General features: G+C 41.1%; 1 protein-coding gene across 2 annotated transcripts in view; it reads left to right on the forward strand.

Annotated features, from left to right (window-relative positions):
- Nucleotides 1-25,087, forward strand: part of LOC124864484 (ras-associating and dilute domain-containing protein-like) — a 39,472-nt gene extending 14,385 nt beyond the window's left edge. Inside the window, exons 5-16 of one of the 2 annotated variants that reach the window (XM_047359281.1) lie at nucleotides 803-1,492; nucleotides 1,599-1,636; nucleotides 5,829-5,998; nucleotides 6,086-6,198; nucleotides 9,466-9,685; nucleotides 10,405-10,577; nucleotides 13,114-13,258; nucleotides 14,089-14,270; nucleotides 14,359-14,704; nucleotides 21,053-21,174; nucleotides 22,394-22,533; nucleotides 22,680-25,087. In XM_047359281.1, coding sequence (XP_047215237.1) covers nucleotides 803-1,492; nucleotides 1,599-1,636; nucleotides 5,829-5,998; nucleotides 6,086-6,198; nucleotides 9,466-9,685; nucleotides 10,405-10,577; nucleotides 13,114-13,258; nucleotides 14,089-14,270; nucleotides 14,359-14,704; nucleotides 21,053-21,174; nucleotides 22,394-22,533; nucleotides 22,680-22,776 — 2,436 coding nt within the window. In that variant the 3' untranslated portion in view covers nucleotides 22,777-25,087. The remainder of the gene's footprint in view (nucleotides 1-802; nucleotides 1,493-1,598; nucleotides 1,637-5,828; nucleotides 5,999-6,085; nucleotides 6,199-9,465; nucleotides 9,686-10,404; nucleotides 10,578-13,113; nucleotides 13,259-14,088; nucleotides 14,271-14,358; nucleotides 14,705-21,052; nucleotides 21,175-22,393; nucleotides 22,534-22,679) is intronic. The other variant, XM_047359282.1, reaches the window with a different exon arrangement.
- The last annotated feature ends 284 nt before the right edge of the window (nucleotides 25,088-25,371 follow it).

Raw genomic sequence — 25,371 nt, forward strand, 5'->3', positions numbered from 1 at the left:
TGTTCGCATGTTTGCTCCATGTTTTGATAGGCCTTATTGATCATTTGGCTCCGACTGCACAGTTTGCTGCAGATGTAGCAGAAATATTCACAGATGGTAGATCTACAACAAGTCGACTTAGGTTCCGTTTGAGACGCATGGAGATGTTAGCATCATTTTTTGAAAAGTAGAAACTGCATACAAAATTATAGTCTAGATTTCACAAGTCATGAACTGTGTTTTTTATAGAATCTGTGAGCATGAATCAGTCGAACAGGTTCGACTTGCCCATTAATTACAGATTTTATGCTCCTCTAAGTTGGTCCAATGGCCAAACAAACTTTGAAAATGCTGCTTTTTTGTGTTACCAGAATAAAGGATTTTCTAAAGAATAATTTCGGTGCAGAATTATCAAGTCCAGATTCGATCGGTATCTTAGATTTTGAACTAAAGATGATGAAATGCTGTCCAGGCTCATTTAAAAAGTGTGAAATAATTCTCCTTTTACTTCCACCATTAAGAAGCTACAAAGCAGATTGTGAGATTAACATTGTTAGCAGATACTATGCATGGTTTTCCTCCTGCTGCAAACCAGTTTATCTTGTCTGTCACCAATTTCTTAGTTCCTGCAGAGTACCCAACATGATGACAAAAATGAATTAAAAGTGTCACTCAACATGATGAACTGTTTATTAGCTGAAACTGTCAACACAAAAGGGCAGCTCAAGAACTACTTCCTTTTGTACTTCAAAATAAGAATGTCATAGATACAACATGATTTTGCATATTATAAAAGTCATTGTTTGATATTATTATTTTTTAGGATTTTGTCATCTACCTGATGAGCGGGACCACAACCATCTTTGGATGCTGCAGGGAGCACTGTAATGGAGAGGACGAGGAGAGGTTGAAGGTGGACATCCTTCTCTTTGCTCCTGATGTGTTGCCGCAGCACTGCTGCATCCGACGCATTGACTCTAACACCCAGACATCCTCAGGAAAGCCCAAAAAGACTTTGACAATGCTGAAGCCCCTCCATGGTGCTCCTGTTACCAGAAATGGTTACTTTCTGAATGAGGAAGTAGAACTCAATCCTGGAGATTTGATTGGTTTGGGAAAACATTACCTGTTTATGTTCAAGGATCCTACCAGTGTGTCGGGGTCTTCTCATACGCCACTTTGGATTACCAGACTCTGCCCAAGCTCTGACAGTAAGAGCTCTTGTTTATCATGCGGCTCCTCCGACACCATCAAAAAGTTCCAAAGGAAGCCATTAGCTCCTTCTTGGAGAGACCTGGAAGGCACAGAGGCTTCGCTAAGCTATGAGCTGGAGCAAGAAGAAAGAGTCCTGCAGGAGATCCTGGACACGGTTGATCCAAGTGAGAATGGACCGAAACTAGCTCCTGCTTTCCTAATGATCCTTTGCATCCAGCGCTCAGCCTTCACTTTTGAGTTAACACACTTCAGACAGCTGCTGCTCAGGATTGCCAGTCAGATCCAGCTGATTACCTGGGTAAGAAAGGTGGTTTCGCAGATAAAAACTCAAATAACATGTAATTTCTAAAATCAACTGTGTGTTTTCTAGAATTATTAATTATTCATGTGTTGTAACTTTTCAGGAGAAGACAAAGAAACTTGCTGCCATCCAACCAGAATCGTGAGTCCACAAAGTGTTTTTGAAAGGTTCTCAGAAATGCCAGACATTTGCCTGCTGTCTTTAACGACAGCTGACACTTTAAGTGCCACCAGGCTTCAGGGATACTAACCCTAACCACAGGGTTTAGTGTATTTTGTTGGGATTTCAGGTGATGGACCAACACAAAGTAATGAGTAATTATGAAGTGACAAGAAAATGACACATGGCTTTCAAGTGTTTTATTAATAGAAATCTTATAAGTGTGGCTTGCATTTTTATTCAGACCATCTGAGAATACATTGTGGAAACACGTTTCACTGCAGTTACAGCCGTTAGTTTTTGTGGTACTTTTATACAAAGTTTGCAGATGTAGGTTAATTGGTCTCTCTAAATTGCACTTAGGTATGAATGGGTGTGTGCATGGCGTTGTGTCTCTGTGTTGCCCTAGAGATAGATAGACAGACTGGCTGACAGACAGACACACAGAGACACAGACAGAGAGCTTTATTAATCCCCCAAAGGGGAAATTTCTGTTAACACGGCAGGGGAAAAAAATATATAACATTAATATAAAATCAGGGATAGTCTTTTTCAGTTGGTGCTGTAGTGTTGTGGAACCTGACGGCTGATGGTACAAATAGCCTCCAAAGTATGGAAGCAAATCGTTACCATATTTCAAATGAAAAAGCATTTTCAGAAATGCTTTTTCATTTTAAGAATGTGGCTGCATTGTTTGACCCATAAATAAAATTAGTAATCAATCATCCTATTTGCATTTTCTTCTTCATGACTGCACATTTTATGCCATAATCAAAAAGAAAAAGCAGATATTGCTTTTTCGTTTTCGTGGTCTGCCCGCAAAGTACTGCCCAGAACTCGAAAACAAAAAAGCATTCCGAGCGGCGGGCGCAACAGAGTGACGTCAGCAGCCGCTCTTCCTCAGCTCTCTGCTGACCGAGCTACCCATCTTGTTCGGTAGGGGGCGCTGTGCACGTCTGCATTGCATTACATTGAAAACGTGCCGAGAAATTGATTGAATTGCAGCAGGACCGAGCTCAATTTGTGGCAGTGGCAGGCTGTGGCAGCCTTAAGAAGAGGAAGCCCTGAGCATCCTCTTCATCAGACTGTCCTACAACAACAGAGTGTCTTCAGTCAGAGGCTTCTTCAGATCTGCTGTAAGACGGAGCGCTACAGGAGATCCTTCCTGCCCACAGCCATCAGCATCTACAACGGTTCTTTGAGGAAACCTTCATAATGTGAGCTATAACAACATTTAATTTCCCTTTGGGATTAATAAAGTATTTTTGAATTTAATTGAATTATGGCCTGGGACATCCAGCGTGTTTTTAAGCATTTATTTATAATTTTCTGTGAGTGACAATTCAGAATAGCCGCTCGTTCTATAATAAACCAGCTGTTTGTGCAATAAATCTTCATCATCCTTTCAACACGTCACACATACACATAGTGCTATTTATTTTCCATGTCAAGTAAATACAATCACCTTATGTTATGGGTCTAAAGCTGTTTATTAAATAATAATCAATAATGAAATCATAATTTAAAGGTAACAGGCTATAACAACGACATCCCGTTTTCCAATAATCAGCATTAGCTTCCACAAAAACAGCAGCAACCGCATTTATGGCCGGTCTGGCACCTTCTGGCATCCTCGTGGAGTCCCCTGCCACCCTGCAGCAAGCTGTGGCGGAACTGCCACAGCCAATGCAGACATGCACAGCGCCCCCTACCGAACAAGATGGGTAACTCGGTCAGCAGAGAGCTGAGGAAGAGCGGCTGCTGACGTCACTCTTCTGCACCCGCCGCTCGGAATGCTTTTTCGTTTTCGAGTTCTGGGCAGGACTTTGCGGGCAGACCACGAAAATTAAAAAGCAATGTCTGCTTTGTTTTCTTTTTGATTATGGCATAAAATGTGCAGTCATGAAGAAGAAAATGCAAATAGGATGATTGATTACTAATTTCATTTATGGGTCAAATAATGCAGCCACATTCTTAAAATGAAAAAGCATTTCTGGAAATGCTTTTTCATTTTCAAATTTTACATTTCAAATTGAATTTTGGTATCTATTTGCTGGGGTACATTTTGAAAAATAAATCTCAAATATCTTTTTCATTTTAATTAAGTGAAAGAATGAGCAGTCTTGAAGAAGAAAATTAAAATGCAAATAGGATTATTGATTACTAATTTCATTTATGGGTCAAACAATGCAGCCACATTCTTAAAATGAAAATGCTTTTTCATTTGAAATATGGTAACGATTTGCTTCCATACCAAAGCGCTTTAAGGCTCATGACTGGATGAGTCTATGGTTGAAGGAGCTCCGAAGCTGCCTCAGCTCAGCATAGAGAGGATGAGAGGAGTTGTCCATGATTGCCTTTAACTTCCCTCTCATCCTCTTCTCAGTCACTGCGGCAACACTGTACAGTTATATCCTCACCACCGAGCTGGACTTTCTCACCAGCTTACCCAGTTTATTGGCGCCACAAGAACCAATGCCACCTCCCCAGCACACCACAGCAAAGAGAATAACACTGGCTACTGCAGACTGGTAGAACATCCACAGCAGCTAGGTGCACACATTGAAGGACCTGAGCCTCCTCAGGAAGAACAGCCCGCTCTGTCCTTTCCTGTAGCTCTCAGTATTGTCTGTCTAGTCCAATTTATTAATAAGTTGCACCCCTAGGTACATGTGGGTTTCTACCACTTCAACTCCTTCACCCCTTATTACAACAGAGGTGTGAGGCCTCTTGCTACGTCTAAAGTCCACCACCAGCTGTTTGGTTTTCCCTGTGTTGAGCTGGAGCTAATTACTGTCACACCGCAATCAAGTCTCTATCTTCCTTCTCACTGTCGCCTGTAATACCATTGTTGGAGGAGATGAATGTCCTCTGCCTCTCGCCTGTAGTCCGCTGGAGATGGGTAGCAGCTCCCCTGCAACCCTGTACAGAAGAAGCGGGTATAGAAAATGGATGATTGGATGGATTTCCAAAAGCTTGCACTAACATATTTCACAACAAACAGGTTGGAGGTTTAACCAGAGTAACTTTGCTGTACTCTGCTCAGCCTTCCTGTTATCTGTTGAGAGTTTCTCTCTTTCTGTCTCAGCCTGAATAAACTGCAGAGATGCAAAATACAGTTTTCTTTTAAAAACATTTTTACACCTTTTGAGCTTTTGCTGACTTTAGTTTAAAACATCTTGTTTATACAGAAAATAACCAAGTCTTCTTACCTCAGTAACAGAATCCACATCAATGAGTGTTCTTGTTACTGCGATTTGGTACATTTATGTATGGTGGGTTCACTAATTAGAAAAGAATTTGGATTTTTGATGGTTTCTGACAGGCCAGTCAGTTGTCAGAAACGATCAAGCTAAAAATCATTTAATTCACAAATGGATTTCTTGGTGCATATTTGTCCAAAGGTTTCTATATTGTTTTCTATATAGAGCTTTTCCAATCTGCCTGGTGAAGTTGGGGATGTACCCTGCACAGTTATATTTGTAATAATTCTGATTGTAAACCCTACATTTATTCAAGACTTCTCAACCAAAGATTCTCAGAAAACCTTGAAGGTTGAACTGTTATTACAACAGACAACCAGGCAGCTTGAATACAGTATAAACATGCAGACAGTATTAATACGAGACCGGTGGTTGTAAATCTGAAAAACATTCAGCTGGCAGGTGAATAACATCAGAGGGAAACATCTGACTGGTTTAGTTCAGTCAGTCATTTTCTACCGCCTATTCCACAGTGGGTCACAGGGGAGCTGGTGCCTATCTCCAGCAGTCTATGGGCGAGAGGCGGGGTACACCCTGGACAGGTCGCCAGTCCATCGCAGGGCAACAAACAACCAAGCACACACTCATTCATACACCTAAGGGCAATTTAGAGAGACCAATTAACCTAACAGGCATGTCTTTGGACTGTGGGAGGAAGCCGGAGTACCCGGTGAGAACCCACGCATGCACGGGGAGAACATGAAAACTCCATGCAGAAAGACCCCCGGTCGGGAATCGAACCCAGGACCTTCTTGCTGCAAGGCAACAGTGCTACCAACTAAGCCACCGTGCAGCCCGTTGGTTTAGTTCAATGAAGCTTAAAAACATTCAGTCTCTTGTTAAATTACTAATCTGATATATATCACATGTAGACGAGTTTTAGCTGTGATTCCTGACTGCTTTCCTGTCAGGAACTCCAGTGATGGACAGCCCGAGCAGCTTCGGCCGCTCAGCATGGAGGAACTGATCCCAGGTCTGCAGCCATTGGTGCTGTGGATGGCCAACTCCATCGAACTGCTGCACTTCATCCAGCATGAGGTCCCTCAGCTGCTCCCCTGGAGACAGGATAGCTTGGATGAAGGTGGAGATCATGTTTGTTGTTTTTAAAGCTAAATCTAACCTGCACTGTATGAAGATTATAAAAACCATTTTTTCACGTTTTCGTTAGATCTACTGGAGTCGGAGATGTCATCCACTCGGACAGCCTGCGAGGAGGCCATGACAGTCCTGGAGGAGGTCATCATGTTTACCTTCCAGCAGTCTGTCTTCTATCTGACAAAGGTTAATTCCCACATACAAACATACACAGCATAACCCCTTTCATCAACATGCTTCACATCCTTTTTGACTTGGGAAACCAGAGTGTCGTTCACATGTGAAGCAGGAAACTTGACTGCATTAATACAACATTCTGTTTTCATTGAGCATATTCCCCACAGCAAACACAATTACAGAATGGAAACAAAAACTCACCGCCAGGAAAGAGCTGCGAGATAGAGAGCGGGTGTCCTCGCCGATCACTGCAATATAAACACTGACAGCATGGTATCTCAGGGTTGCAGATGTTTCACTGACAAAACATGAATGCTTGATTTGTTGGGAACTGCCGCGTTAAAATCGAGGTCCTAATTTAACTACAGCAGGAAACATATGAAAACTGTGAGAAAAGAAAACAAGTGATTTACTGGCAGATTTCAGCAAAGGACGGAAATTCATAGTTGAAGAGAAATTGAGAGCACTGTGAAGACGCCTCAGACAGCTGGAAGTTTTTAGTTTATTCTTAATTTAAATAAATGTGTGGTTGAGTATAAAAATGATTTAAATAGTGCTATAAACATGTCTGTATAAACCTTAAACTTTATAATTAGGCTTCATTTCTGCCAGTGTTCATATCATTCTTTGTAAATGAGTCGACCGAAACGACACAAACATGAATCAGTGAAGTGATACACGAGAATATTTTATTAACATTTGATTGCTGCCAACAGGAGGGTGGGTGCTTCTCCTCAGCAGCAGGTCAGTTGATGGGAAGATGGATGGAGATATCTGGGTGAACCAGCTGACTTAGAAAGTTCTGTTTAACTGTGCTCTTCATCCAGCAGGACTGAGCGTGGTTTTTTTAAAGAAGGATGGGCAAAAATGTTGGTCTTTAGATGTGCTAAACCGGTGGAGACATAAACAAAAGGAACAACAGTTAGAAAAGCAGAGAAAGCTGGTTCTACTAAGTACTGACTCAGCTCAAAGAGTCCGTATTCACATCACACAGGAGAACAGCTCCTCAGGACACTCCCAGGCTAAAGTTACAGTACTTTCACATGTTAGTCATTTCTTTGGACTGTCTGGTTTATGTCAAATCCAGCAGACCTTACAGCTTAGAAATTTTAATTCCCAGCTATAACGAGCTTGACTTATTGGTTGTCACACTTTGATGTTTGAGATTTATTTGAATGTCTTAGTGCTGCCCTGCGATGGACTGGCGTCCTGTCCAGGGTGTACCCCGCCTCTCGCCCATAGACTGCTGGAGATAGGCACCAGCGCCCCCGCGACCCACTATGGAATAAGCGGTAGAAAATGACTGACTGACTGTCTTAGTGTATAAGTGTATAATATAAACGAGCCAGTCCGAGTACAAACAAGTCAACTGATGCGTCGAGCTTTAAAGCCTGAGGTAATTTTATTTTTAAAGAAAACACAAACCGGAGAGCAAACTGAACTATTTTATTAGTTTAACCATCTGAGGGAGGTTCCTGAAACACCACCACCCTCCACAGTGACTGTTTAAGGAAGGTGGGGAAGGAAGCAGGAACAGTCTGTTCTCTTGTTTTAAAACTATGGGATATTTGCAATGATTTTGCTCCAAAGCTTAATTATATATTTAAAACTGGCTTTCACTGAAGGGTATGTACTTGAAGCAGGGTTTGTCTGTTGAGTTTATGGATTAGTAATCAGCTCCAGCTTTAAAGGAGGTTTCATTATAAAATATTGCTTACGTCTCATATACTTCTTTTATAAATCTATATATGTATATAGTTAAGATGTTTTTTGTAATTAAAGAAAGGGATGAATAACAGCTTCGAACTGTTTCCAGCAGATGAAAACAAGCTGTCATCAGAGAACACTCAAAAGAGGAAAGGGAGGGAGGACCTGAAAAATATCTTCCCTTCGATTTCCTGTGGACGACTGAATGTTCAGACTGGATTCCTTGACCTCTCCTCTACCTCAGACTAGTTATGATTGAACTTGAAATGAAGCAGGGCAAACCGAGTGAAGCCTGAACCAACATTTAAAACATTTTCCCATCCTCTCTGTAACAATCATCCACCATCTGTTGTTTCTCAGCATGTGGTCTCCATGATAACACCTGCTGAGCTTCACAGTAAACCCAGCTGACTTGTTGCTTCAAACACGCAGGGTTACTGTGGGCTGACGGCGTGTTCCAGCAGGGCTGAAGTTTTTATCTCACTTATGGTGTGTGGGTGTGTGTGTGTGTGTGAGGGTTTGTTGTCGATGTCATAGATGTGAAACAGTCGCAGAGACATGCCAGAACCAGCAGCTGTGATAACGGCAGATTATCAGTTTGGGCTCAGTAAAACAGAATTGCAAGCTGAATCTGCTCTGTTTGCACGTCTTCCCTTTATACCTGCAAACTTATTTTACCCCTTGAACATTTTGTCAACTTCTAACCAAAAACACTGTGGGGATTTTCTATTCTGTGTTTTAGAAAGTCAATACGTTGTAGAACCACCTTTTGCTGCAACAGTCAAGGTTTTGTCTCTGTTAGCTTTGAGCATCTAAAGACAAAAAAAAATGTCCATTCTTTGGAAACTAACTCAAGCTCAGTAAGGTTAGAAAGAGAAGGTCTGAGAATATCATTTAGCTGCATCCATCATCCCATCAACTCTGACCTGCTAACCCCTCCCCACTGAGGAAAAGCTCCCTGCAGGATGATGCTGCCACCACCATGTGTCAAAGTGTAACATACATTTTCCATCATATAGTAAATAGGCTTTTGCATGTTGGTCATAAATGTAGGCATGTAGATCTCATCTTACCAGAGCACCTCCTTCCATGTGTTTGCTATCTCCTCTTCATGGCTTATTACGTTCCAGATTCATGGCCACAAGTGCCATGAAGGTGACATTTAAGGACAATGTAATGTTGTTGGTACACTAACAGGATTTCTGGTGAGTGTTAAATGTCACCAAAATAACAGTAATACCAGTTCCCATGGTTTCAACCTATCGCTAAACTTATCGTATATCAGTCAAAGTCAACAACTTCTTTATAGTTTGTTGCTGCTGGATTGAGTCTAACCTCAGCAAACCTGTAGAAAACCAAACTTCCTTTTGTTTTTGTGTTGGGAAAATGTACCACAATTCTGTGTTATCTGTGAATCCCTCACAGTCTGAGTTATTCTGCCATTATGTTCTGAACTCAGCAGCAGCAGCATGCGAGATAAGAGATGAAGACCATGATGTAGTGTGCGATAACAGAAAAACTAGACATCCATCCAGCAATGTTTGAATGCTCTCTCACCTCCCGACACAGAGTATGTATTCCGCCCTGACTGGTCTGCTGGATGGGAACCCATTCACAGAAAACGGTCAGCTGCGAGTGCCTGACAGCCTCAACAACATCCTGGAGGTGCTCAAGGAGGCGCTGAAGCTTCTCACGGCCTTTCAAGTGCATCCAGACATCTCACTACAACTTTGTGCCTACCTGTTCTTCTTCATCAATGCCTCACTGTTCAACATCCTCATGGAGAGAGGTAATGTCACAGCTTAGCATCAAGGATCATCTTAACTTTAGTTCTTAGCTTTCTGAGCTATTTTAATGAGGATTATGGTTGTGTGATTTCTTTCTTTCTGGCACCACTGATACATTATGTACATTTTTGTATCCTTCACTCTTCAATACGTGGACTTCTCAGGAAGGGCTGCACAATCTGTCATCCCAATTTCAGGGTGTGCATGAATAATATTAAACTTTATGGAATGCAATATTTGCTGGTTGTTATTTCCAGTTTTCATGAGTACACACTTTGCATACCAATAAGATTTTCAGTCTGTGGGATGAAGTGTCACTGCAGTGGATGATCACAGCAGGCACAGATGATCTGCCCAAGATGCTAAAGGTCACAGAGATTGTGGAAGCAATAATATCAGAATCCCATTTCCGAATGTGGTACCGTCCTACCCTTAAGTAGTAATTTACTAAAGTCAAATGTAAAGTGGCTGTTTGTGTGGAACAGATTGCTTCTCAGGGATTGCATCTTGAAATGTTCATTATGAGACTAAATATACAGTCAAATACAAGAGTTTGACAACTATTTTCCTAAAAGATACCGCCCCTAGCTGGGTGATGTTGCACCACCTAAACATGACATTTTAATGTTAGAATTCAGATTTCTTTCTTTTCTTTAGAACATAAAATGTCTTGAAAAAGAAGTAAGATGCTTTAGTGTGATTTAAGATTTTGGTTGTACAGGATCTGTGGCTGGATTCTACCAGTGGTCCCGCGGTGTGCAGATCCGGGCCAACCTGGACCTGCTGATGGACTGGGTCCAGAACATCGGCCTGGGTGATCTTGCCAGTGAATTCTTCCAGAAGCTCTCTGCTGCTGTCAATCTGCTGGCCACACCCAAAGAAACCCTTCTGCAGGTCAGCAGACATCCGCTTCTCTTTTCCTGTTTGTCTAACTGCAGGCGTAGCCCTGAGAGCAATGTCCTGCTGATGTCAATCTTAGTGTTTTTATTCTCTTTAACGTGTCAGTATGACTGATCAAGTTTCTTCACCTTCAAACGCAGCAATGCTAAATATTTATTTTGTGTTTTTATTATTTCAAAGCATGAAAAATGGCTTAAATACTGAAACAAGTTCTGAATGTGGACCCAAGTTAGTGCTTTATTGTTCTACTACCACAGAAAACAAGGAAACATCTTGCAGGAACCAAGTCAGTAAATACACTAAAATGTTCAACTCATGACGTCATGGTGTTCCTGAAGGTGAAGAATAAATCCTGGAGCAGGAATAATGTTTAACCTATAACCAGATCCTGTTGGCTTTAGTTTGGAAGAAGGATTTTATTAGGTCATTACAGGAAAGCCTTCCTAAAGTGTTTCATATCCTGCATTTCATTGTATGTCAGGAATTAAACACCAAAACATCCAGAAAACACGGCACATAAAAGAATAAACTGTTTATGTTTCAGTTTCAGCTTCGTTGCAGAAGCTTGCCAACTGAGCTCCTAATCCTCTTTAAGCACATTGTTCTCTTAGTTACCTGTTTAGATCTTGTTTACTCTTCATATGACAGGAAGCCATCAGCATCTACAACGGCGCTTTGAAGAAACCTTCATAATGAGCTACAACAACATTTAATTTCCTTTTGGGATTAATAAAGTATTTTTGAATTGAATTGAAGAAGCACACACTCGCGTTCACACTTGGCCTGTTGTTAAAAACTGAGTCAGAGTAGAAAACAAACAAACAAAATGACTGTGAATTAGGACTTTTCTATAACAGCTCACAGCAGTTGTGAAAAACCTTTCCACTGAGCCACAGGTTATATTTCTCCAGAAATTAAACATGCTGGGTGTTTTTTTGCTGTCAGGCTGCCATGGCTGGTCTTTCCTACTTTCTATAACAGCTAAATTAATGTGCCATCTCATTTTTAATAAGGTATTTAGATCAGAGCATGTGTGTGAAGACATGAAGGTTTAGGATAATGTGTTTAGCTTGTTGATGTGGGAAACAACGCACAGAGAGATTAGTGTAAGTCAGAGGGACTTTAGTTAAGGATAAAATAGCAGTTTGATGAGGTTCAGATAAAGCTATGGCTTATGTGTAGACACAGGCTGGTTAGCAGTATTTAGTTTTAATTCCTCTGGTTTAAAGTGTTTATTTTCAGATGCCAGTTTGACCTGTCACCAGTTCATACCCCCATTTCCTACCAACATGTCACCACCCTTCTTACCTGGATTTAAAACCCATAAACAAACCATTACAAGTGTTCCTTTCTAAAACACCAACACATTTTTACTGGAGCTCAAAGTAACTAATTTGACCCCTCAGTGCATCAGATGTTTCTCTGAATTGTTTTAAGTATGAGATCTTAGTTTTACAGAGTTTGACACCTGATTTCACAGCATGACTCACAGCTGAAACAGCCAGCAGAAGCTCAGCACCACTACAGCTGCCGGGGACCCGTCTCTTCATGGTGCAGCCTGCTTGCAGAAGCTGCTAATTTTCTATATATCGTGGCTCTGGAATGAGATCACTTTCTGTGGTTGCTACAGAACGGACCACGCCCTCGACGGCTTTTTATTTTTCCATCTACGGGTCTGAAGTGGCCTGCTGGCTGGTATTGTGGTAAACTACACCAGACAAATGTGGCACTGCTTGTTTTATGGACAGATATTTTAGAAGAATAGAAGATGTTAGCTGCTAAACAATAACTTGTTTAGCAGCTAACATCCAGAGACATTTTTAGGTTTCTGTTGTTCACAAGCCGATCTAAAACATCACCTCCAGTTGGACTTAATGTGGAGTCAGAAGAGCTCTCTGTTTTCGGTTCTGTTGTTGCTTAGAACGTCTGGCTAAAGTCTTACTTCCTCAGATTCAATTGGAAATAATCAGAAGGAACCATATCATGTTTATTATGTGTGTTTTGCTGTAATCACACTCTCCAATGAATCATGTGTTTCCTCATCTGTTAGCTGCTTCCCTTAGTCACAAAGAGATCAGATCTGGACCTTCTGACACGTGGTTGAACGGCTGGAATGGGAATATTCATACAACGGCAAACACTTGCACAACAACAGTACACTTCTCACAGTGTACTAAACAAAGAGGATGTTCCTAAATGAAATCCAGCGCCCGATTTTTACAGAGCAGAAACAGAAGAAGAGCTGCTGGAGATCCAACCGTCTTTCTAACTTCTCCTGTATTTCTCAAGTCTGAGAAATATTTTCCCACAAGGCTTTTTACCACATCTGGTTGTGGGACAATGGAGTTAAAACCTGTTTATTCATTCTCTAATTGTTTTACTTTACATGTTAATGAGGGAGTCGTAATGACTGTTTGCTTGTATTGAAACCTCCAGAATGGGAAAGTACCCGTTCATTCCTACACCAACAACAGGACTTTAGGTTCAGAGAACGTTTTTCATGTTTGCGGACGTTTCTGTGTTCATCCAGGCTTCCTGGGCTTCCCTCAGGACTGAGTTTGCTGCTCTGAAACCAGCCCAGCTTCACCACATGCTGAGGGAGTACAGCGCTGGTAGGCCCTGTCCGAGTGGATGGAGTCCATCAGCAGAAGATGGCGAGCATGCAGTCAGGACTGGTGAGTTCCAGGGATAGAGACCATCTGTATGAGGATTAATTATCATCATCATTGTCATTATCTTTAATTATCATAATACCATATAAATCACTAAACTTTAGATACAAGCAACTTGCACCAGTTTGTCTCATAGACAGAACCAGTTTTGGACCCGGTTGTTCGCAGGATGTTATTGTTCACTGTAAACTGGAGTGACCGCACTTCAGCAGGAAGCAGATCAACGTATTATGTAGCTTGCATGTTCAAACTTGATATTTGGCATGCACAACTCTTCACGATAAACGAAGACTGTTAGAAATTAAATAAAATCATGTAATAAAACACAAGGGAACCGAGTCTGTCTAAACACAGCTTGGAGCTGGCACAGCATCAGCTGAAAGAGTAAAGTCTGGTTTCATCCATGCTGTTTTTGATTAAAAACAGCACATTCTCTGTTGTTTATGAACAGCACATGAGGCTTTCTCAGATAGAGCCAGACAAACAGCATCTTAAAATGTAGAAGCTCTGGATGCCACTTTGTTGTTGAGCAAAACTAAAACACAGAAGGAACATGATTTACTGCAGATGTATTGTGATTAGGCTTTTAAAGTAGTCCTTTCTTTTCAGCCTGTCTCCTCCAGTCAGCTTCAGCGCTCAGGACTCAGATATATTTCTTCCTGCTGGATCAAACAAGAGCAGCTTGGCTGCTCATAATCAGCATTTAAAACCAAAAGCTCTAGCTTCATTTTAACATGCAGGGTTGAATTTCATTAGCTTGCCTTCAATAAAGCTTAGGCTGTTAGTTATGGGTAATAACAGTTTCTTCTTCTTCGTCTTCTTCTTCTTTATAGCAGACATCCTGGAGAGCTTTGACAACCACCCGCCACTCATCCTGCCCAGCAGCACGTTTCACCTGGAGCTCGGTAAACCAATCGTGGAGCCGGCTCTTTTTGAACAGCTCTCTTATCTGCAGGACTTTATTGGCAGGCTTCCTCACATTAAATCCCAGACCGAAACGTATGCCGAAGAACAGGTAACAAGGTCCCTGTGACCCTGAGTGCGTCAGGAAATGTGATGGTTCAACATCTGTCTCTGATAAACTTCATGTCGCCCAAACTCAGGTTTCTAAGGGTACAAGCCTTGACAGTCCTTCAGTGACCTCACCAGCCCACCAGGTGGCTTCTCCTTGCCCCAGTCCGGAAGCAGATTCTGACCTTTCCTCCCCTGCAGAACCCGGTCAGGCCCAAGGATCTCATGGTGATCTGACCAGCTGTGAAGCAGTTCTGGCCCAAAAGCTGAAGAGCCTGCAGCTGCAGAACACCCTCCCTGGAGCGGCCCACACAAGCTACCACAAAAGCCTGGCTCTGGACCCTTCATGCCTCCTCACTCCACCCAACACTCCGCAGGGTATGGAGCTGGCTGAGTTGGAGGCTGATCTGCGGGAGGGCATCCGCCAGCTAAAGAAAGGTAACTGAAGGCAGAAGGTCAGCAACAAGATGGGTCAGGCCACTGCTTTTGTCTTAATGAGTGCAAACTGAAGATTTCTTTAGGTTGTTTACCTTTCACTCATGTAAAACATTATCTGATATTAATTAGCCTCTGTTGCGTTTGAGCTAAACTGTAATTCATTTATATTGTGTGAGCCAACACCTGACCTTTGACCTTTTCATCTCCAAAGACACACTGTTCACCTGCCCAGTTCAAGGGCCTACTAGATTTTATTATGTAGGCAACACGAACCTTTAGTCTAGACAAAATACAACATTTTTCTCCAAACTTCACTCCTGCCCCTCATTTCCTGACATTCCAAGCTGCTGTTGTATTGTTCTGTTTGTTTAAAGCCACCTGCAGCTGCAGGTCTTCAACAACTTTATGTCTTTCTATTAACAAATTCTGTAATTAAGTTTTAGTTTCAGTTAAAAACCTGCAGTCTGAGAACAAAGTGCTCTGTTAGGAACATATGGACCAATCAGATCTCTGATGTATGATGGAGCTAGATCATTAAGGGCTTTATATGTGAGGAGGAGAATTTTTAATTCTATTCTGGATTTAACAGGGAGCCAATGAAGGGAAGCTAAAATAGGAGAAATATGATCTCTCTTTTAAATTTTTATCAGAACTCTTGCTGCAGCATTTTTAATCAGCTGAAGGTTTTTAACTGCATTTTGTGGACATCCTGATAGTAAAGAATTACAATAGTCCAGCCTTGAAGTAACAAATGCATGGACTAGTTTTTCAGCGTCACTCCAGGATAGAATATTTCTAATTTTGGCAATGTTCCGGAGATGAAAGAAGGAAATCCTAGAAACTTGTTTAATATTGGATTTAAAAGACATGTCCTGGTCAAAAATAACACCAAGGTTTTTTACTTTATTACCGGAGGTCAATTTAATGCCATCCAGGTTAAGTGATTGACTAAGCAGTTTCTTTTTCAAAGATGACAACTTCTGTCTTGTCTGAATTTAGAAGCAGAAAAGATTCCTGTTAGTGTTTTCTCTGCTAGTTTGTAACGTTAGAATCTTCAATTTTTCTTCTCAAAATACTTAAATATAGCTTGTAAAACTTCTAATTAGACCCTCGAGAAACCTGTGAATCAAACAGGAATCTTGAAGCTTTTAGGGTCTTTATTCTTCTTAATTTATAGAAAACAAGCTCACATCTGTTCAAGTCCAATTATTTCTCTTGTAAATGATACCTTCTGTCTTTTTTTATTTCTGTAGTTTAATTCATCAATAGCAAGAAGATGCCAACAGGTATTAGATGCAATTTCTTCTCTATGAAAGATTATTTATGAATCACTGACCTGACAGAAAGGTGTCATTCATCCTTCAGATAAAATTGATCAATTTAATAATAAGTCATGAGACATTTTTACTTTAAAAACCAGAGAGACTAGTTGGTTTAAAGTCATTTAAAACGACTGATTGTTGCCTACAATTAAATAAATGAATAATGACCTCCTTATTACTGAAAAGAACCAATTTAAGGTTTCCAGCCCAGATTATACAAATATTCTTGATGTCACACATTCTTTAAAGTGGTCTTTTAAAACAGTAATAACAGCTGAAAGACATTAAGTATAACCTGATGACAGCAGATGATAATGAGGAGTAAAAGTGCTCACAGAAACCATGAAACAAAGAGTAAACCAGCCCGGCGCCACACATGATGACAGCTCGACTGCATCTCAAAGGCCCATTCATGGCTTTACTTTACCACAGCAGGTTTTCATTCAGATGACACACAGCTCTGCCTCTTCAGAGCAAACCACGTGCCCTGTTACTAACGTCTGGAAGGAGATCAGCTGCAGTCACTCCTCCCAGAACCTCGTTTACCTCCTGTTACACACTGGCACTCAAAAAAACGTATGCAGTGACTCGCCTTTCAGGAGCAGCTGTAACAGCAGTTCCAGGTCCACATAAAGTTCCCCACACATGAAAAAGGCGTAGCGCCTTTCGCCGTCTTCACTTCATCTTTTACTCATTCAGCTCAGGAATTTTAAGTGGAAGGGTTACACAGGGTGGGTTTGCTGTGTTAAAGGAAAGACTGTTTCCTCTCCCACCCCCATTGTTTATGAACGCCTCCATCATGAGGTCATTTGGAGGAGTCATAGGGAGTCAGAAGAAAGGTTTATAAATGAAACCTAAATTTTCCATGTGTCAGAAATTTGAACCAAAATACTGCAGCTCTTGGACCTGCCAGTGGAAACCGCTCCTTTCTCAGTGGGAGTGTTTTAAAAGTTTAACAAAGCTGGAAAACCTTTTCCACATAAGGAGAGGAACATGCAGCATTTCAGAAGGTGAGAACCTCTCTGGACTAACAGTTTCCAGCAGGTTCAACAGGCACAAACTAAATTATACACTGGTCTGGCATAACTTTATGACAATCCGTTTAATGGTATGTTGGTCCCCATTTGCAGCCAAAACAGCCCAGACCTGTTGTGAGGTGGACTCGACCAGACCCTTGAAGGTGTTCTGTGGGACCAACATGTTAGCAGCGGATCCTGTAAGTCAGAGAAGTTGTGAGGGGGGGGGGCCTCCATGGATCAGGCTTATTTGCTTGATTGAATTGAGATCTGGGAAAGCTCCTCAAACCATTATTCAAGCATTATTTTGCTGAAAGAGGCCAGAACATCAGGGAATATTATATCTATGACAGGGTGTAGTTGGTCTGCACCTTTCGAGATGCTCTGACCCCTTCGTCCAGTCTTCACAGTTTGGCCTCTGTCAACCTCACTCAAATGCTGCTGCCTTCTGTACAGCATCCCACCCACTGACAGGTGTCACCAGGAAGAGATAATCAGTTATTCCCTGCACCGGTCATAATTTAATGCCTGATCAGTGTAAGAAGAGCCAGCTGTTATTTCAAACAGTTAGTTGCCTGGTGATGTGATGCTGGTTGGCATAATTAAACTCCCGTTTAACTTATTTTAGACTTTGTCTTCTTGTCCTCCATTTTTACTTCCTTAGTCTCTTTACAAGTACATTTATTTTTACACGGAAACATTTTTAGAAGTAAATGAGTCAAATATGTTTTATGTTTTTGACAACGGACGCAAACACTCAAAACACAAAAATGTATTTGGATGCAGTAAAGACACCATCTTTTTAAACACAGAAATCATGCAGTATTATCCGTGATAACAACTGGAAGACTAAAAGTTAAACTACTTTTAGTCTTCAGTATTTTTTGTAGATTCTGGAGAAAAGGAACTCAGATTTGATCCAGACCAAAGATCCTTTTAGTCTCATGTGATTTAGATTCACCCTGTGCTCATACGCTCCATCACAGCCCTCCTCCCCTCGCTGCCTGGTTGTGTGCCCTTATACAAATTTAAGCTGGAGGATTTTGACCTTAATCAGGTGTCTTTACTCTCATTGGTTCTTGGTGCTCTGTGTTTTCTCTCAGTGCCTTTATTGAAAGCAGTTTGCCAAAATGCATTAAGGAATTACACTGAAACCGAGCCATCTGGCACCATCACTGTGTGTGCTGAGTGTCCGTCCTTAATGGCAGGTAATCCCAGTAATTGCCTTAAAATGGTAACATACTGCGGTCAAATAACTTTACATGTTAATGAGCTAAGAATTAAAAATGTTGTAGTTCTCATTGGAAAACACCTGCAGCTGTTTATTATGTGACATCTTTGCAAAGAAATTCTGTTGGCCATTAAAAGAATAAAGGAAATAACTAATGTTATTAATAACTAATAACTAAGAATAACTAATGTTTTAAATTTCCCATTGCTCACGGGTTCTGCAATAATTGGAGAAAGTTAATAATAAAAATTTATAAAAAGTTCATAAAATAACTATGGATTCACCAATATGAAACATTTAGGGCTGATATTGATATCTGATATTAATATTGCTGTTATGGCCGATAACTGATATTTACTGTTATTGAATATATTATAAATATTTCCCTATCTTTTCAACACCGTGAACAAACAACCACTCTGCTGACATTGCCTCTCTGCTTCTGTTAAACACCCCACAATCCAGCGCTGCATCACCAAGCAAATACCACATGGCCAGCGGTGGGAGCGGTTCCGCTAACCCGCTAACAACGGAACCGTTTTTTCATTTAGCGGATTTGCTAACTTTGGTAACCGTTAGCGGACTGTTTAGCCTCCGTTAAAATAGGTGTCACCAACTACAACAAAATTCACAAGTTTGTCTCTTTCTGTTGTGGGCGTGTCCTGAAGAGTCCGTCAGGTGTGTTGTTACACCTGACCTGACGTCATTGTGCGACGCAGCAGCAGCTACTGTAGCTGAAGGCAGTTTTTACTTCAAGTTATGGAAGGTGACTGAGTCATCTTAGGGGTTAGCGGTTAGCACTAATTTCTTTAGCTGTAGAGCAGTTTAGCGTTAGCTTAATAAATATTTTAGTTAATTGAATATGGATCAGCGAAGCTAACGTTTTGTTTAGCTGTGTTACTAATGGCCAGAACATAAACAGCAACAAGATGGAAATAAACATCAGTTGTCAACATCGGCCCAGTTTTACTTACGGGACCGATACCGATATCTTAAAAAAATGTCTCAACACTGACCAATAATATCGGTATGTCGTGCATCCCTAATGTTAATATTAATAATAATGATAATAATAATACTTTTAAAAAAAAATGATTTCTATCGTCAACATCACGTTACATTCACCCAGGCCTGAACCTCCATCTACCTCTGTGTTTCTGCCCAGGGGTATTTTCAAAGTTTAGTAATCCTTTTAATCTGTCGGGAGGAGCTACAGAGAGGTGGTGATGTCAGGAGAGAAAAGAGCAGCGGCCGATCTGTCATGGGACTTTACAGCTGGGTTGGTGCGTGGAATCTTAATCGGCAGCGGCATTGTCCAGGACAGGTCCTGCGTGGGGGGCAGACGGGCTACATGTTGGGGAAAGGCAGAGGGAGCCACGGGGGAGGATGATGAGGAGAGGAAGGGTGGAGCAGCATAGTTTGGAACAGCTTTTTTTGGTGGAGGATGGGACAAGAGATTTGAATAACTTTCATGATCTAAAAATTGTGATGGACCATGATTTATTTATTTAAGACTAACAAACCCAGATGGCAGAAGTGTGTGAACACCATTTATCTTCTGTATGAGCTTATCGGTCCTGTTCTTATCATCTGTGGGTTAGGTTTTTACAATTGTGTTACTTTAGGTTAATAATTTGGGAAATTTGTTCACTTATGTTCTCTGAGAGTCCTCCCCGTGTGGTTTCAGGTCCATACTTTAAATGTAGCTGTTCTTTGAAGGCCTTTGATGATAGTTAGAGAACAAACTGCGTCATGAAGACGAAGGAACAAAGCACACAGGTCAGGGAGACAGCTGTGGAGGAGTTTAAAGCTGGGTTAGATGATGAATCAATATCCCAAGCTTTGATCATCTGATGAAGCAGTGTTCGGTCTATGGTCTTCATGCAAAACGTGTGGTGGAAAGGTAACTCTGCACTTCACATAGAACACACCGTTTGTAGGGCGGTGGCAGCATCGTGCTGTGGGGATGTTTTTCTTCTGCAGTTAGGAAAGCTGGTCAGAGTTGGTAAGAAAATGGATGGAGCTGTTAGAGGCTGTAAGTGACTTGAGACAGGGCCAGATGTTCACCTTGCAGCAGGATAAAGCCTCTAAACATACAGTTCAGTCAGAGATAGAAAAGAATGGTTTAGATCAAAGGATATTCATGCGTTAGAATGGCCCACTCAAATCTGGACCTAAATCTGACGGGGAATCTGTGGCAAGACTTTTAAATTTAATGTCCACAGACTTTGTGCAGCCAGTCTGACTGAGACGGAGCTATTTTGCAAAGAAGAAAAGGGAAAACTTTGTCTCTTGATACAAAGCTGGTTGGTACATAACCCAAAACACTTCCTGCTGTTAAAGATGTTTTGTAAAGCATTCAGGGGGCTGAATACAAATGCAGACGACACTTTTCCTTTCACTTTACAATTATGCATTATTTTTGTTGATCTCTCACATAGAGTGCATTAAAGTTTGCGTTTAGAACTAGTAAAAGTAAAAGTAGAAGTAAAAGGTTCAAGAAGTGAGAATATTTTTGTATGGTGCTGTACAGTTTAAAAACAAAGTTCAAAGTTCTTCATATTTACACGCCAGACCAACCACAGAACTACATAAGTTCTGACCCAGTCTTCAGAATTAGACCATTCAATGTGTACCACCTTGGTGTTGAAGTAAGTCGATGCAGAGGAATGTGTTGTAAAGCCATTATTGGTCCAGTTGGACCAGTGTAGAAGTGGACGTCTAGATATTGCATTCCTGCATGTCTCTGAACTGGTTTGTCTTCTGTGTGTTTGTCCAGCCGGTGGGAACTCTGAGACTGAGACAGGAAATGTGGAAGCAGAAGAAGACAGAGAGGATGTGTTCACAGTGGAGATCCGCAGAGGGCCCCACGGTCTTGGACTGGCCCTTGTAGATGGAACGGTGAGATAACAATCACGTCTTTCTACTTCTCAACACTGGATTAGTATTCACAGCTTTTTTTGGTTATTTTTAGCCAAGTACCCAATGATCTTCAGAAAAATGTTTTATCAAGCCACTGAACCTGTTACTCCTAACATGAGTTCATTTTATGGCTTTTCCAGGTCAGCTGGTCATTGTCCCTTTTATTCCAGAAACAAATGCTTAAAATTGGACTTTGTTTAGCCCACGTGTCCTGTCCAAGTTTAGTCCAAACAAAGAAACTCAGGCTTAGTAAATCTGACTCAACCTCACAACTATTAAACCACCGGCAGACATCAACAGACGTCTTTGTGTGGAGAACCTTTTAACCTTTCACTTTTAATTAATTGAAGCAGAGGTGAAATATTTATGTGCTTTCAGCACATTTTTACTTTAATGACGAGTCTTTCACCCATAATGAGCTCCTGGTCTGAACAAGTGTTGTCTCAAACAGACAACTCAGTAAATAACCAACATTAAACTGAATCTCTAGGATCTTTTTTACCGCCGTTCAGTCATTTATTTAGATGACAGTTTTACAGGCATAAAAGATATTTCTGTCAACATCAAAGTTTTGATGAGATTAGTTGACTAGAAAATCTGTTTCTCTTTATGCGCAGCATGTCTTTAAGGTATGTTTTAGTGAAGTGGAGACGAGAGAAATGTCGAGGGAAAAACACATCGCCATTTTAAGCGCCTCACTTATACTGAAACTAGCTAACTTTGAACCTTTTTTACTCAGTAACAACTTCCACACTAAAGAGTGTTGCTGTGTGTTAAGCCTAGTGGCTTTTGGTATGGTGCATTTATGGATCAGAAAAATATTTTGAATGTCTGAGATTCCATCTGGCCGATCGCTGCGTACAGACGATCAAGCTAAAAATTGTCCGATTAGCAGCTGGTTTCTTGGTGCATCTCTGGATTTATCTACAGAAATGAAAAAACGGTTTCTTTAAGACATGCTGCTTGTAAGGATCCAGCTCAAAACAGGATATTTTCTAAGCTCTCTGTTTAAAGGATGAGGTCAGTGTTTCACTCTGTCAGCTGAAGGTTCAGGTCTGAGGCTGCATAGCAACTTCAAATCATTTAGAAACAATCATAAAACCACAATGTGATATAATAAAAGGTGGTTCAACACAGTGTTGAATAAGCATGTAAAATACTTTTCATTTTGTTTTGTCATCTCCTCTTTTTGCTGCAGAAAACGCCGCTGAGAATAAGTGGCATCTACGTGAAGTCAGTTGTTCCCGACTCTCCAGCTGCTCGGTGTCAGAAACTGAGAACAGGGGATCGGATCCTGGCTGTAAACGGTGTCAGCCTTGTTGGAATGGATTATAACGTGTAAGTTTACAGCTCTACAGAGACTCATACACATAACTGAGCTGGAGTCACCTTATTTAATGCTAACATTTCAACATATTTTGTTTATTGGGCTGTAGAACTCCTCCCATTGTCTCAAAGCTTGTTGTTGCGTCTGCTCTTTTCAGCGGCAGAGAGCTGATTCGCTCTTCAGGAGACACTCTAAGGCTGCTGGTTGCAAAGATGGACACGAAATCAAGCAGCAAGACTTCAGCTACAAACTAAACGCTGAAAGCAAAGTCCTGCTGGATGACAAAAGTGCAGTTAAAAAATTTAGAGAGCACCAGGTTCTCCTGCAGCATCTACTGTCAGTATTTCTCCCAGGATGGATCTCCCAGGCCAAAGGAAACGAACTTCCTGCTCTTCATCTCCAACTTGCTGTGGAGTAGAGTTGTTTATTGTGTGTAAAGAAACGCTGAGACAATCAACCAAAACCACTGGGATCTCACACAAAACACAGACTGTGGGCAACGTTTTTAGAAAGCTTGTTTCTGCTTCTGTCTGGCCTATAAACAAACTTTAGTGAGAGGAAAACATGCGTCTGTAGTGATTCAGACTAGTCCAGCTTGGATCTGAGGAGGATCACCAAGCGGGTCAGAATCAGTCATGCCTGGCTTTAACTGAAAATCTTCAAATTCAAGTGTTTGCTTTAAAAAGAGTGAAAGTACATTTTACCAAAACAACAAGCAGCTAAATAATTTAGTTTAAAAAACACATCTCTGCTCTGAATGTGTGATTGTTGTCAAAAATGTACAAAACGAATTACCTTTGGTTATTTTCATGAAGCGCTTCAGAGCATTACTGGTTTCTGAATGTAAAATGTTCAAATTTAGCAGAAAATCCTCTTTTTCTGCTGCTTTCATGTTTTATAAAAGCTGCATTATTTCAACGGCAGTGTTCTTCTGTAAAACTGAAAAAAGTAAAACCCAAAGCTGAACTGTGTTCATTTTTAACACCAAACCAACCCGAAGGCTGTTCCTGTTCATCGCTCCTGAAAGGAGCTCAAAGCAACGGCTTAAATGACACCAGAACCAGAGAGACATTTTTTATTGGGTTCATGACATTTGATCCCTAAAGTCTTAGTTATAGTGCAGCCATTTTTTACTACAGGTTCATTAATTAGGTTATTCAGTTTTCATAGTTTTGTTAAACAATTGTAATCAACTTGAAGAACAAGGTGAAGAAAAAAAATCCAAACCCAAATATTTAGCATTTCTGACCAGACAAAGAAAAACTGTAATCATCACAATTAACAGGAAGCTTTAAATGTTTGGTTTTATTCATCTTCAACAGTATTTACTGGCTCTAAGTGCACCTTGATAGATTAAAATATCACCAAAAAGTTATTTCAGTAATTTAACTCATATAATATTGATTTCAAGGGATCATTTCTGCTGATGTTACCGATTATGGCTCGCAGTTGAAGGGATACCAATTAAAAGTTGAGTGGAAGGATAATATGTGGCGGAAAAAGTTGCATTTACAACAGGGATACCTGCAGCATTACAGGGTGACAAGTTGTGGACTTCAGCTGGAGTCAGAGCTTCAAGACCCACCACAGAAATGGATCCAAGACCTGGACTGCTGCTGTCACGCTCCTTGTGTTAAATCACACCTGAACCAGAGACAACACCAGAACCGGCATACATGAACTGAGGAGACAAAGGACTGGATTGTTGCTCAGTGGTCCAAAGTCTTCTTTTCAGATGAAAGCAAAGTTTGCATTTTATTTGAAAATCAAGGTCCTAGAGTCTGGAGGAGGACTGAAGAGGAACAGAATCTAAGTTGTTTCAGATCCAGTGTGATGTTTCCTCAGTGATGATGTGGGGTGCCATGTCATCCGCTGGTGCTGGTCCACTGTGTTTTATTAAGTCCAAAGTTGGTGCAGCCATCTACCAGGAGATTTTAGAGCATCTCACGCTTCCCTCTGTTGACGGGCTTTATGCACCACCTGGCACCTGCCCACACCTCCAAAAGCACCAATAATGACTGGCTGGACCTGAACTCCACAGGGAATCTATGGAGACACCAGAACCAACAATGCTGACGGACTGAAGGTCACCAACAAAGCAACCTGGGCATCCTGAACGCCTGAGCAGAACCACAGGGTGATCTCTTTCATGCCACGCTGCGTGGATGCAGTATTTCATGCAAAAGGAGCCCCAACCAAGTACTGAGTACATTAGCTGTAAGCTATATTCATCAAAATGAAACTTAATGAATCTATATAATACGTGGGTTTTACGTCTTAAATTGAATTATCAAAAATAATTAACTTTTTGAAGATGTTTTGATTTATAGAGATGCACCTGTATAGAACACTAACCCCTCATCTTGTTCTGTTTTTGGTTTATCAGGTTTTAACAGAGTCAACTTTGAATCTGGAAGTTGCTGATGACTGAAAAACATCAGTTGGAAAATATTTGTAAGAGTCTGTGTAGAAACAGTGTTAAAGTTCCCACAAATTCTTCCTTTTTGTAATATTTATATTGTGCAGTTTTCTTGAATGGAATAAATATTATTTTGACTTTGAAAACGTTGCACAGTGTTTGTTTGTGAGCAGATCCAGCAGCTGTAGCATGGTTGGGTGGAGCAGCAGGGAAGCTGCTGGGCGTGTCGGCTTCATGGCACGTTTACAGCTGCTCTGTGGTTTCCATTAGCCGAGCACTTTCCACTGGCTCCAGCATGGCACAGTTCGCCCTCTGTGGCCTCCCCTTGGGGCCTCGTTGTAAAAAACTCCTTTATGGCAGCATAAAGATTGGCCCGCTCGGACTCGGAACACATCGCTGAGTGTTACCAGGTCACAAGGTGCTGAACAGG

The sequence above is a fragment of the Girardinichthys multiradiatus genome, chromosome Y, assembly GCF_021462225.1.
Source record: "Girardinichthys multiradiatus isolate DD_20200921_A chromosome Y, DD_fGirMul_XY1, whole genome shotgun sequence".
NCBI classification, from domain to species: Eukaryota; Metazoa; Chordata; class Actinopteri; order Cyprinodontiformes; family Goodeidae; genus Girardinichthys; species Girardinichthys multiradiatus.